Source organism: Phyllobates terribilis, unplaced genomic scaffold (genome assembly GCF_046119375.1).
Source record: "Phyllobates terribilis strain yellow unplaced genomic scaffold, ASM4611937v1 Scaffold_2__4_contigs__length_985480577, whole genome shotgun sequence".
Classification (NCBI taxonomy): domain Eukaryota; kingdom Metazoa; phylum Chordata; class Amphibia; order Anura; family Dendrobatidae; genus Phyllobates; species Phyllobates terribilis.
In genome coordinates, this window is record NW_027362762.1 from 260747947 (window position 1) to 260762618 (window position 14672).

At 40.7% G+C, this 14672-nt stretch overlaps 1 protein-coding gene across 3 annotated transcripts in view; it reads right to left on the bottom strand.

Moving 5' to 3' along the window:
* The window catches only part of KLF12 (KLF transcription factor 12), a 248115-nt gene that overhangs the window by 95498 nt on the left and 137945 nt on the right, over nt 1–14672 (bottom strand). For 2 of the 3 annotated variants that reach the window (XM_073663972.1, XM_073663970.1), the window contains exon 2: nt 14346–14433. In XM_073663972.1, the coding sequence (XP_073520073.1) occupies nt 14346–14411 (66 nt within the window). In that variant the 5' untranslated portion in view covers nt 14412–14433. The remainder of the gene's footprint in view (nt 1–14345; nt 14434–14672) is intronic. The other variant, XM_073663971.1, reaches the window with a different exon arrangement.

A 14672-nucleotide genomic window follows, 5' to 3' on the forward strand; every position in this document is an offset into this window, starting at 1 on the left:
AGTGGGCTGGTAGGACCAGTATAGGCCAATCATTTGAGGCAGTGGGAGGCCATACTGATATCCCTTGTAAAAATTCCTTCAACTTCTAGAGCCTAGGGCTCGGTTCAGGTACTAGGGAGAGTGCCTGGTCTTCTGACATCTCGAGGCCTGTAGACGTGGAATCACGTGGAGGGCAGGTGGCTGGTCCAAGGTGCACTGCTGAAGTGGACAGGAAATTCCTGAGACTGATAGAGTCAGTGGGCTTAGGGATAGTCCAGGATGAACGAGTGCCAGGGCTGAAGATGCATTGTACTAAGGAAGTAAGAAACATGAAGTGCTATGCCATATATCATTTGTTACACCCTGATGAACTTTAACTGACCAGTAAACATTTGCTTGTTGCAATAAACTTGGTGTCCCCCGAGTTGAGTGCGGCGGCTCCTGAGGATGGAGGCCTGGAAATAGTGGAGGCCCACGGCCTACAAGTGGGTGTGATGCACCTGACTGCACACGCGGACTGTGACACTGTTTTGCTGTAAAGTGCCAGAGCATAACTGGACAGCAGCTAGGTATGACTACCGCTCTTGCCAACTTTACAATTGAACATGTGGCATCTGACACCGTTCGTGCAGCACAAGACCAATAGACAAAATTTGGCCTGTTTTCTGGACAAAAAATTGTTTAAAACAAATATTTTTGCATGCAGACACACAGAACAAAATGAGCTATATGCGCGCTACAGATGTGTTTTCCCATTAAAACCAATTGGAAGCTTATTTGAAGAGGAATTTAAGCATTTTTTGACATGCTCAACATCTTCTAACTGCGCCCATCAGCACTATCTATGGACGTGTAGAAACAAAATACGAAAAGCTATAAGAGGAAGTGCAATTAATACATCTACAGTCATAATGTTCACAAATCCAACATGCAAAACGTATCAGGCACGACGGAACAAATATGCGTATAGTTCATGGATTTTGTTGCTGAGTACAAGCTATTGTTCTCTGTTAGTTTAGACTCTGAAATATTCCCTGTGCCAGTAATAGGCTTATACACAGGAAATACGATGTACATAGGATTCTGTGCTCCCTCTTCTGCTAAAACCCTTATCTGAAATATGTTAACTTCAGTAAGCTGATTTTAGGACAAGGAAGGAAGGAAAAAGACAAGAGAATATTACGTGCAACAATTAATACTGTGTCCTCAGCAAAACCAGCACAATAGCACAAAATTAGGCTGCCCACCATGTGGCTGTAAATCCGAGAATGTGCTACAGAACATGCTGTGTTAGACAATCTACTAGAACCGAAGCCCATCTTTCCTAAGCAATTGTCCAATGTATTTAATCTATCGCTGTTTGTGCAGTTCTAGTATATATAGAGAAATGTATTTTATCATTTTAGGCAGTTTTACTTATCCCATCAAAAAAGGCATTTGAGGCCAGGTTTTTGCCACCTAATCTGAGAGCAGCATAGTGCTGAAGCAAAGATCCTAAGAGATCATCACTAGAGGACTAGTAAACCTGCTGCCGTGTAGTCCTTCATATTCATGAACTTTGTATAACCTCGCACCCCACCACTGATTGGCAGCTTTCTGCCTATTTTGGCAAAGTCACTGGCAAAGTACTGGAGGGGAGACATGTAGCACTGAAATAAATAGCTGCAGTAATTATACATTGGAAAAAGGTTCCAGCACACGAGTGGGTTAATCAGCCATCTTGGTGCTAGGGTGATTAAACACCTGAAGAAAGGGAGGAACTCAGAGGATAAAACCACCGCCTTTCAGAGCATTTGGTGTGGCGAGGGCCTGGAGGTGAAAGTTCTGGAGCTGTGGTGTTCATGTTAAGGACAGATAAACCTTGGGTTGTTTGTTCCTGAAGAGGGTGGTTACCCGTAGCAACAAGGACTGCGCCATATGTTATGTTTTGTTTTCCTGTTAGGCCGGGAAGGCCGTGTTTGTTTTGTTAAGAATGCTGTTGCTTATGCAGTGCTCCTAATAAACCACAGTAGATTTAAAGAGACAGTGTTCCTATGTACCTCTGTGGGCAACCAAGTGAGCCGATCTACCACACTATGCACAGAGTACACAGAAAGCTGCCAATTAGTGGTGTGGGTGGGATTATCTAGGGCTCAGCATTCAGAACTGATACATCTACAGCAAACAGCGATGTTATCAAAACTGCAGCAAGCAGCCCAACAAGTGACTTCACTGGAATCAGGGTCTTTGCCTACATATCATGCTGCACTCAGATGGGGTGATGACGTGATGACCTGGTATTTTGCCTGCTAATGCCGTCACTTTATAATCATGCACTGTGAACTCCATGACCCTCACTGATCCGAGAATTACATGTACATCATGCTGTACATTCATTTCTATTTCTTTCCCAGTTTAGGGATGCCGGCTTAAAAGTGAATTGAATGGGGCAGAGATGCAGTTCATTGCAATGCCGGTAGCCTGAGACTGCAGGGAAGAATTAAAAGGGGTTGTATTGATATGCCAACACTGCATCTGCTTTATACTCAGAATCACTTGGTCGTATAGGTCAGGCTACACCAATAGAAATCATTAATCACTGAACATTGTATTTAAAAGGGATATAAAAATAACCAATACCCAAATCCCCCACTGCTTCAATGGTCCAAGTCAGTCCTATGGAGGTGCCTCTCTGTCCATTATTCACTTGACCTCTGCAGCCATTCACTGGACTTAGTGATCCTCAACTGTAAAGTCATTTTTTAAAAAAAACACTGAAAACTCCTTTAATAACTTTTGATATTTATTTTCTTTACAGATCAGGTATCCATGCATGGCAGGAAGTCAGCTGTGTTACACAGCCAACATCTGCCTCTAACAGCAGAGAAAACAGTGATCTCCAATCGCTGCTGTATAGGAGATTCTTATTTTCATTATATACAGTACAGACCAAAAGTTTGGACACACCTTCTCATTTAAAGATTTTTCTGTATTTTCATGACTTTGAAAATTGTACATTCACACTGAAGGCATCAAAACTATGAATTAACACATGTGGAATTATATACTTAAAAAAGTGTGAAACAACTGAAAATATGTCTTATATTCTAGGTTCTTCAAAGTAGCCACCTTTTGCTTTTATGACTGCTTTGCACACTCTTGGCATTCTCTTGATGAGCTTCAAGAGGTAGTCACCAGAAATGGTTTTCACTTCACAGGTGTGCCCTGTCAGGTTTAATAAGTGGGATTTCTTGCCTTATAAATGGGGTTGGGAACATCAGTTGTGTTGTGCAGAAGTCAGGTGGATTCACAGCTGATAGTCCTACTGAATAGACTGTTAGAATTTGTATTATGGCAAGAAAAAAGCAGCTAAGAAAAACGAGTGGCCATCATTACTTTAAGAAATGAAGGTCAGTCAGTCCAAAAAAATTGGGCAAACTTTGAATGTGTCCCCAAGAGCAGTTGCAAAAACCATCAAGCGCTACAAAGAAACTGGCTCACATGAGGACCGCCCCAGGAAAGGAAGACCAAGAGTCACCTCTGCGTCTGAGGATAAGTTTATCCGAGTCACCAGTCTCAGAAATCGCAGGTTAACAGCAGCTCAGATTAGAGACCAGGTCAATGCCACACAGAGTTCTAGCAGCAGACACATCTCTACAACAACTGTTAAGAGGAGACTTTGTGCAGCAGGCCTTTATGGTAAAATAGCTGCTAGGAAACCACTGCTAAGGACAGGCAACAAGCAGAAGAGACTTGTTTGGGCTACAGAACACAAGGAATGGACATTAGACCAGTGGAAATCTGTGCTTTGGTCGGAGGAGTCCAAATTTGAGATCTTTGGTTCCAACCACCGTGTCTTTGTGCGACGCAGAAAAGGTGAACGGATGGACTCTACATGCCTGGTTCCCACCGAGAAGCATGGAGGAGTAGGTGTGATGGTGTGGGGGTGCTTTGCTGGTGACACTGTTGGGGATTTATTCAAAATTGAAGGCATACTGAACCAGCATGGCTACCACAGCATCTTGCAGCGGCATGCTATTCCATCCGGTTTGCGTTTAGTTGGACCATCATTTATTTTTCAACAGGACAATGACCCCAAACACACCTCCAGGCTGTGTAAGGGCTATTTGACCAAGAAGGAGAGTGATGGGGTGCTACGCCAGAAGACCTGGCCTCCACAGTCACCAGACCTGAATCCAATCGAGAAGGTTTGGGGTGAGCTGGACCGCAGAGTGAAGGCAAAAGGGCCAACAAGTGCTAAGCATCTCTGGGAACGCCTTCAAGATTGTTGGAAGACCATTTCCGGTGACTACCTCTTGAAGCTCATCAAGAGAATGCCAAGAGTGTGCAAAGCAGTCATCAAAGCAAAAGGTGGCTACTTTGAAGAGCCTAGAATATAAGACATATTTTCAGTTGTTTCACACTTTTTTGTTAAGTATATAATTCCACATGTGTTAATTTATAGTTTTGATGCTTTCAGTGTGAATGTACAATTTTCATTGTCATGAAAATACAGAAAAAAATGTTAAATGAGGTGTGTCCAAACTTTTGGTCTGTATTGTACTTCAATATCAAAGTATTGCAATTTATAGTACAAGCGATCAAACAATAACCAGATGAAGTCTCCTAGGGAACTAAAAAAATAAAACTAATTAAATAATAACAATCTCAAAAATTCAAATCACCCTCACTTTCCTCATCTGAAAATAAAAAAAATTAAAAAATAAAACGAACATACTTAGCATTGCAACATCAGTAAAAGTCCAATCAATGAAAATCTAAAATTAATTAGGAAATGGGGTAAACGGCCTTACTTTGGTCCTAGCATCTCCACCTAAAAAAATGCAATAAATAGCGATCAAAACATTGTGTGAACCCCAAAACTACACAAGATTTGATATTGCACTGAACTGGAAAATAACATTGGCGGGTAATTTTTACGTCAGAGTGAATGCCAATAAACAACGGCAAATAGCATTTCTTTATTTCACCCACTTTCATTTTTCAACACATTCATTGGTAAAGTAAATGGTGTCAATCAAAATGACAACATGTCAAAAAACAAGCCCTCATATGACTATATAGACCAAAATCTAAAATTCCTTCTTGGAAGAAGGAAAGATCAAAGCCCAAAAACCTAAATATGGCTGGGCCTTTAAAGGGAATCTGTCATGCTGAATAACGCTGTTTACTTGCAGGTATAGGGTTCATCTGCAGGTAAATAGCATTACTAAGCACAGCTCCATCTAGAAAATTAAGTTTAATTTTTGCAGAAGCAGCTGGCTTTCAGTCACAGAGGAGCAGCTGGAGATACTACAGATATCAAGCGGTGGATGTAAGCATGCCTCAGTACTTTGGCCGATAGCACTGCAGTCGGCTGTCAGTCAAAGTGCTGGGGCATGCTTCCAGCTGCCGCTCACAGTGCTGTGACTAGAGCTGCTCTGGCCGTCCCTCTCACTGAAAGCTGGTGGCTCCAGGGACGAATAAAGTTGATTTTCTCCCAGGAGCTGCACTTTCTAACACTGTTTATCTGCAGATTAACCCTATATCTGCAGTTAAATAATGTTATCGGACGTGAAAGGTTCCCTTTAAGGAGTTAAAGTAAATGACTACTTTATCATGTCATCTTTAAGGTAGTATCTGCCCAATACTTAAACTTATAGTAAATCATGCCTGCAATACATTCCTTAAATTCATTTTTTTTAATTCTTCTACAGAATTACCACCATCTTACTACATTCTATTATTCCATCAAACATCATTTCTGTTTATGCAAATCTTTTCTATAGAACCCGATCAATAATCCTAATTCGGTTATGTTCTGGTACATTCGTTCCTTATTATTTGTAAGATAACATAACTCTTCTTCCTACGTCCCCATCATATTCAATAGATGGTACTGTGTAATGAGCTTACTCAGTGGTACATCAGGATACCAGCTACTGTGCATACTTAAATACATATTTACAGCACAGAAAATTGAAATAGATGGGCCTTTTTTACTGAGGAGATTATTTGGAATTTTCTAATATGTGTAGTCTAATAGGGCGAGAGAGAAACTCATCAAGGCAGTCAGCTTTAAATAATGGCTTATTAAAACACTTATTTCCGCTTGTAATAAATAGCAACTCAGGCACAGTTAAGTCGCCTCTTTAAAGTACCACAATGAAATACTTTACGCTACACAACCGTGATGAAAATAACCTGATTATGTATGCGTGATCCTCATTTCTATCCTTCCTAGCGGCACATTAATGCCCAGCATATAAGTTCAATTACCTCGGAGGGCAAAGAAGTACAAACTTGTTATCCATCTTCTTAAGTATTTGTATGTCTGACCTGACATTATACATCTTAGTAACATTTAACCTTAAAGGGGTTATCCAGTACTAAATATTTTTTTTATTATGAGCTAAAAAACTAACAGGCCGGTAGTTGCCAACTGGTTAGCAACTACCCGCCTGTTCAAAGCGGTCATGGACCACTCCTGCCGGCGATTCAGCTACTCCATGTCAACAGATCAGTTCTTCTTCTCACCGTTCTGTAGACGGGGCGTGACTGCTGATATTATTCTGATTGACAGCCAGGTTCCCGCAGTTATGCTGCGGAGAGCCGGCTGTCAATCAGCATGTCATCGTCAGTATGACCCGTCAACAGAGCAGAACGGAAGAGAAGCCACTGCTCTGATGACGAGATGCCAGCAGAAGCAGCAGAACTGCTGGCAGGAGTGGTCAGTGAACGCTCTGTGCCAGCAAAGATTGAAGCTGGGCACAACAGGCAAGTAGTTAGCAACTACCTGCCTGTTAGTTCTTAGGCCAACAGTAAAACATTAATATAGTTCTAGATAACCACTTTAAAGTTGGGGCTACACAGCAACTTTGGCTGTGACACTACTACATTGCAGCATAATGCAAATGAATGGGATCGCATTGTGCCCCGTAAGGTAGTTGCAAGAGTCAGCCCTGGTTGGATTTTTTGCGACTTACTTGTCTATATCAAAATACTCTGTGGAATCCGACCCCATCCACTTGCATTACGCCAAACATAGAATGTTAGAGTTGGAGGGGACCTCTAGGATTATTGTGTCCAACCCCCTGCTCAATGCAGGATTCACTAAACCATCTTCTCAGACAGATGTCTGTCCAGCCTCTGTTTGAAGACTTCCATTGAAGGAGAACTCACCACCTCTCGTGGCAGCCTGTTCCACCCATTAATCCATTCCATGGATTATCCATTAATCCACTTCATTGATCACCCTCACTGTCAAAAAGTTTTTTCTAATATCTAATCTGTATCTTGTCCCATTCAGTTTCATCCCATTGATTCTAGTCTTTCTTCCCATGATGCACCAGTGGCACATGCTGATCTTTGGCCACAAAAGCTGTGTCAAAGCCAAAGTTACTGTGTAGCCACAACCTAAATTTGTTAACCAACTTTCCTCTTTTTTTACTTTCATGACTTATCTCCCATGACTTTAGCTACACCACCTTAAAATGCTCGCTCCCTGGCTGAAAAACATGGAACGTGTGAATCCATCTTGAGTACGGATAGCAATGCATATACTGGCTGTGGGTTCCCTAACACAAATGCAACAGCCCCATAAGCATATATGAGACGATCAGCTTCAAGTCAGGAGACCCATGGCCAGTCCGTTTGTTGCAGTTCACATTTAGAAGGTGGCACACGGATATGTGAGTTTGAACTTACAGTGAAAACCTGCCACACCATCACTTTCCATATAGATAGCTAGGAGCTTTGAAAACAGCAAAGAGAGCTCGATTTGTGGAGTTATCGTTAGCCCGCTATAAAAGGGAAAAAATGGGTTATTGGCAAACAATCCTTTATGCTCCGTTACTCTAATACAAAGTTACCTTGGTCACCTCTGAGCAGCACATATAGATAGGTAATGCCTTTAATTACCATTATGGATTATGGATGAAATTCAATAAAATCAGTGGCTGTAAAGACTATACCAATACGTAGATTCCTACCAGGATGACCTTGTACATTTGTTCAGAAAGATATCCAAATGTTACCAGGGAAATATTATTTGTAACTTTTTTAAGGACATCAATAAAACTATTTTTTCAGATATCATTTAACCAGAAAGTAGATTATAGAATGGTAAAACAAGCATTATGAAACCCACAAGACCATTGAGACAAGCCAATATGTGGGGAACGAGTTTTCAGAATGCTCGTTCCCCAATATCGGCCGGTCTAGACAGGCCAGCAATCACCTAACGAACAAGCAAAACGTTTGGTCCTCAGATGCGATGTTTTATGATAAAAAAAACATTAAAAACCACCATTATCAGAAGCACATTGCCCCATGGCATTAACAATCACTTTTTACTGTATTTGTTAGTCTCCTTACGGGTCTTGAAGCTGCGATAATCCAATCCCTTGTACTATCCATAGCAGTACATCAGCACTATGTATTGTGAAAATCACAATCTCCCAGGATTGCCAGCTAAAGCATGGCTTTCACAGGAGAACCGTCATGACAAGCAAGGAGGTCTTCAATAGACCCTCAGCTGTCATGGCAATCCATCGGTGCCCTGCAATCATGTCACGGGCGCGTGGAATGATGCGCCCCTCTGCCGGTTCATGTTAAATGCCGCTGTCAGGGATTGACAGCGGCATTTAACAGGTTAAACAGCGGTGGGCCCCTGACGCTGATCGAGGCAGATGATGACTGATTAAATCAACCATCATCAGCCGGGAAAGATGCGGGCTCGCAAACTAAAATCAGGGACCCAACATATGACATACATGTTCATCAATTGCCATGAAGGGGTTAAACATGTACTGTAGACAAAGCACACACGTTATCCGCATCCAAAAAATGTTGCTAAAAGCTAGTCAAAAATGCAGTGAAAAATGGAATGTTTTGAATGCAGCATTTTTACTGCCAAGACAGCAGGTTTTAGCTGCAGAAAAAAAATGCAGCAAAAAGGCTGCGTATATACATAGCCTTATATTGAGAACTAACCACATACTCATAGATTAGATGAAAAAAATACAAACAAAAAGTAAGAATACATAACTACAGAGCTATATGCAAGTTTACTCAAAACCTGGACACACAAGAGTGACACCGGTCAACTGCACTATTCCACTCCTCCCATTTCTCACTGCCCACTTACAGGTAACTGTGATATCAGGGGCTGTTTGATGAAGCCATCAGAAAGCAGAATGGTTTTTACTTGTCCCTGTATCCATCGGTGATATGGAGGAAAAATAGTCACCACTATATTTTTACCCCTCACCCCAGAGGCATTATTTGAATCAGGGCGCAAACCTTGTATATACCCACTAGAAGACACCCACCCATTGCAGCCTCACAAGTTTTCTTAAATTTTCATTGCAAAGTTTTAGCCGCATGTGTTGTATTTTTCACACTACTTTGCAACTTTGCTTTGCCAAAAAAACGATTAAAAACAAACAAGAGGATAAAAGACTTTGTTCCAATTGGAAAATTCGCCTAAAATAAATTGTTCCCAGTTCTGTAAAATAGAGCTATGCACAAGTAAATATTTCTGTGCAAATGAGTCCTATATGTTTCCATTTTCCCCTTAAATTTCTACATTACTGTAAATTAAATAGGTAGTTTTTGTGCATTATAATAAATGGCATTTACAGTCTATGATGGGGGAGGGGCATCTTAAAGTGTTTTCACCAGAATACTACTAAAACACTTTGAGCTCCTTAAACAAAAAAGTTGCAATTTTTCAGATTTGCACAAAAATTTTGGAACTTTCAGTTTTCACACCAGTTTAGAGCAACTCTGCCAAAATTGTCAGAGCTGGGGAAGGGGCAGGGAAAGGCATGGTCACACCCACCTGTCAAATTCATCAAAAGGGACTGGAGTCACATTTCTTGCGAGTCACACGGAGGCACACGCAACTGAGAAGGTGCACCAAATTTATTAAGTGGCGTGTGCAACTTAATGAATTTGGAGAAGTATCCTCCTTCAAGCCCTTTATTAAGACTGGTATGGACAACACAAGTCTTAATGAATCGGCCCCTATGTCTTCACATTGTTAGTTGTTTGATAATATGGAGGTTGTTGAGACTAGAAATAGGCTCTGCTATTTTCCCCACAAATAGCGCTACTCTAATAGTTAGGCCAGGTAAGGTATTGCAGCTAAGTCCTATACAACAAGGCTTGCTGCTATACAAGATCGTGCATGTGGACAAAAGTCAAGCCGTTTCATTAAAAAAGCCACAGTTTTCTAGTTTCAAACCTTATTTGATAACATTTTTGCAGTTATAGTAAAATTATTTAGCTGTAGAATATAAAGTTTCTATAATATTCCCCATTTGCTCTAAAGGGTTAAGGTAAAGTTATCATCAGAAAATGATCTATTGTTTAAATCAGCTTTTTGTGTAATTTTATTAGCTGATTTTCTATTAGTTTATTAGTAAACTTGCAATTTTCACATTAGTCCAAATTTTGCACTAGCCTCAAAAGTTTTCAGCAGGCTTCTTATCATCAGAGGCAGGATAACAATGTCAGGTTACCACTCTATACACAGCTGAAAACACAGGATCAAGCATTTCCAACAGGCGATGTAACAGTTGACTTTGCCCCCCCTCCCTTCACAATGACCTTTCCACCTGCTCATCAAATGCTTCAATGCAAAAGATAGGGTCGATGTACACTGCTCAAAAAAAATAAAGGGAACACTAAAACAACAGAATATAACTCCAAGTAAATCAAACTTCTGTGAAATCAAACTGTCCACTTAGGAAGCAACACTGACTGACAATCAATTTCACATGCTGTTGTGCAAATGGAACAGACAATAGATGGAAATTATTGGCAATTATCAAGACACCCTTAATAAAGGAGTGGTTCTGCAGGTGGGGACCACAGACCACATCTCAGTACCAATGCTTTCTGGCTGATGTTTTGGTCACTGTTGAATGTTCGTTGTGCTTTCACACTCGTGGTAGCATGAGACAGACTCTACAACCCACAGAAGTTGCTCAGGTAGTGCAGCTCATCCAGGATGGCACATCAATGCAAGCTGTGGCAAGAAGGTTTGTTGTGTCTGTCAGCGTAGTGTCCAGGGGCTGGAGGCGCTACCAGGAGACAGGCCAGTACACCAGGAGACGTGGAGGGGGCCGTAGGAGGGTAACAACCCAGCAGGAGGACTGCTACCTCCACCTTTGTGCAAGGAGGAAGAGGAGGAGCACTGCCAGAGTCCTGCAAAATGACCTCCAGTAGGCCACAAATGTGCATGTGTCTGCACAAACGGTAAGAAACCGACTCCATGAGTGTGGCATGAGGGCCCGATGTCCACAGATGGGGGTTGTGCTCACAGCCCAATACTGTCCAGGATGCTTGGCATTTGCCACAGAACACCAGAATTGGCAAAGTCGCCACTGGCGCCCTGTGCTCTTCACAGATGAAAGCAGGTTCACACTGAGCACATGTGACAGATGTGACAGAGTCTGGAGATGCGGTGGATAGCGATCTTCTGCCTGCAACATCCTTCAGCATGATCTATTTGGCAGTGGGTCAGTAATGGTGTGGGGTGGCATTTCTTTGGAGGGCCGCACAGCCCTCCATGTGTTCACCAGAGGTAGCCTGACTCCCATTAGGTACCGAGATGAGATCCTCAGACCCCTTGTGAGACCATATGCTGGTGCAGTTGGCCCTGGGTTCCTCCTAATGCAGGACAATGCCAGACCTTATGTGGCTGGAGTGTGTCAGCAGTTCCTGCAAGATAAAGGCATTGAAGCTATGGACTGGCCCACCCGTTCCCCAGACCTGAATCCGATTGAGCACATCTGGGACATCATGTCTCGCTCCATCCACCAACGTCACGTTTCACCACAGACTGTCCAGGAGTTGGCGGATGCTTTAGTCCAGGTCTGGGAGGAAATCCCACAGGAGACCATCCGCAACCTCATCAGGAGCATGCCCAGGCATTGTAGGGAGGTCATACAGGCACGTTGAGGCCACACACAATACTGAGACTCATTTTGACTTGTTTTAAGGACATTACATCAAAGTTGGATCAGCCTGTAGTGTGTTTTTCCACTTTAATTTTGGGGGTGACTCCAAATCCAGGCCTCCATTGGTTAATAAATTGGATTTCCATTGATGATTTTTGCGTGATTTTGTTGTACAGAACAAAGTATTCAATGAGAATATTTCATTCATTCAGATCTAGGATGTTTTATTTGAGTGTTCCCTTTATTTTTTTGAACAGTGTATATTCATTGTGGCTAATGTACATACAGTATGTTGTTTCCTGAAACAACAGGAAGTTAGAGACTGAAAATTTCCCAGTGGTCAGTGTAAAAATTCCAAAATGTCTATTTTTTACATTTTAATACAGATTGTAATATGAAAAGAAAAAAAATTCAATTTTTTTTTAACATAACCAGATTAAACTCCTTATTGACCATGCCTTAATAGGCCTTAATGTTTTTCATTTTCGTCTCTCTTCTTTGCAGAAATCATAATTTTTTAGTTTTTTTTTTCATTGACGTGGCAGTATGAGGCTTTGTTTACTGTGGGACAAATAGTATTATTTTTTTCACTGTTTCAGTTACATATTAATTTTACACATTACATAGAGTTCTTTTTGTTTTATTCTATTTTTTTTATTTTATTTTATTTTTTCACATTTTTTTACTGTACACATTTCACAACAAATAACCAGTTAAAGTCTCTATGGTCATTATGGTCATATAGATACAAAATATGGAATACAATGTATTTTCTACAACACCGTAGAAAAAAACAAGCAAACTTTTTTTTTTGTATTATTGTAGATTTTTTTTTATTGAGGACTTTATTTTTTAATTTATTATTTATTTTTATTTTTATTTTATTATTTATTTTTTTTTTTTTACACAATTTGTTCTCCATGTGATTATAAAATATCTCTGGGGAACATTTTTTCCTTTGATTGTTCTTTTTCTTTCTTCCGTAACTGGGGCATCCTTAGGAGCCCCAGTTACAGAGGAATATAGCCACCTGATGTGCCGGGTATCACTGGCAGAGCTGATCTGGATCCGCTAGGAGCTCTGCTATATCGGCAAAGACACTGCAATCAGGGGACAGTTAGGTCCTACAGATGCTTCTGTTTGCTGCATAGCACTCGCTGAGCAATATGTAGCCAACAAAGGAGAGATAGAATCAGTAAAGAACTGCTTCTTTCTGGTCCTTCGTCTGTGACCAGACCTGCTCCTGCTACATTTAATCAGTAAATTTTCATCGGTGCAAGGTTAAATCACAGGGTAAACCAAATGGTGTTTGGTTGTAATCTTTCTAAAGCAATAAATCATTTTCTGTTGATAGCTTCCCGTTAGGCTACGTTCCGTATTTGGTCAGTATTTCACATAAGTATTTGTAAGCCAAAACAATCAGAGGAAAAGTATAATAGAAAAATAGAAAAACGTCAGCACTTCTTCATTTTTCACCCACTCCTGGTTTTGGCTTACAAATATTGATGTGAAAATACTCACCAAATACTGAACGTGTGAACGTGGCCTTAGGCTAGACGAGCGTAGAAAAAAAATCATTCAGAGTTGCACCCAGAAAAGTGGAACCATTTTTTTTCTCACTTGTCATCCAGCTAGTAATCATTTACAAGACCATTTACATTTCCTAGGTTACAGAATTGCAATTTATCCGAAAAAAATTTATAATGTGGCTCCGTATGGCATCCGATTTTTTCCTCACACCCAAAGACTAGAATAGGTGAATGTCATCTCATTTTTGGAGGAAAATCCTGCGTGCTGCCTCATTAAACCACATTGGCCCGTAAAATACGGTCGTGTGCACGAGCTCTCAGCCAAATTACAGACAGGTGTCATTATTTTAAATGTCTATGGACATCTACAACAGCATTTATTGAAAAACATAGTGATAATTCAAAATGTCAACCAAATTAAATAATGCTACAATACTCTAGAGCTGTAGCTAAAGTTTCCTTCCCCTGGGAAATGAAGACTTAATGTACTGCGCTCAGTCTGTAGCTAAATGCCTTGGCCTAGGCATAGGGCTTGCTGGTATACCCCTTACATTTATTTTTTTTTGCAGACGGATGGCATGTCTGAGTTTGGTCTGATTTTCAATCTTAACTTGCCCTTGAAGAAGCCTGGGAAACCTCCGGCAGTAATTTTCACACAAGAGAAAAATGGATGGTAAAAATGAACAAAAAAAGAACCAAAAGTGGATGAAAACAATTTCTAGAATGAGAGAAAAAACATGAATTTTGTCTTACCCATAAGAAACAGACTCCAGCAGTCAAACATTAATAAACATATGCTGACAACTAATTGATACCTTCAAGAAATTTATTTTTTTTCCTGTTACTGAGCGGATTGAAACAAGGCAGCTCATGTAGTAATTCAGCTTACCACTTGCTCAGTTTCCAATAGTTCGGTTTTGACTCTTGCTGCCGGCATCCCGTCCAGCATTAACATTCTTTGTTCAAAGATATCTGTTCTAAAAGAAAAAAAAGAATTTGTGAACCAAAGAGCTTTTTATGTGTCTGATATTGAAAACATCAATAAAATATGAAGGAAACCAAAAAAGAGAGCCATGATTTTATAATAAAGGACTCTGCAGGATGGTATTATAATTAGATGCAAACTGTCATCAGAGGCTTGTAAAACAGGGGGTTAGGCTTTATTAAAACCAAATTTATGAGCTACACCCCAAGTATATGTTTTAGATAAAAAGTA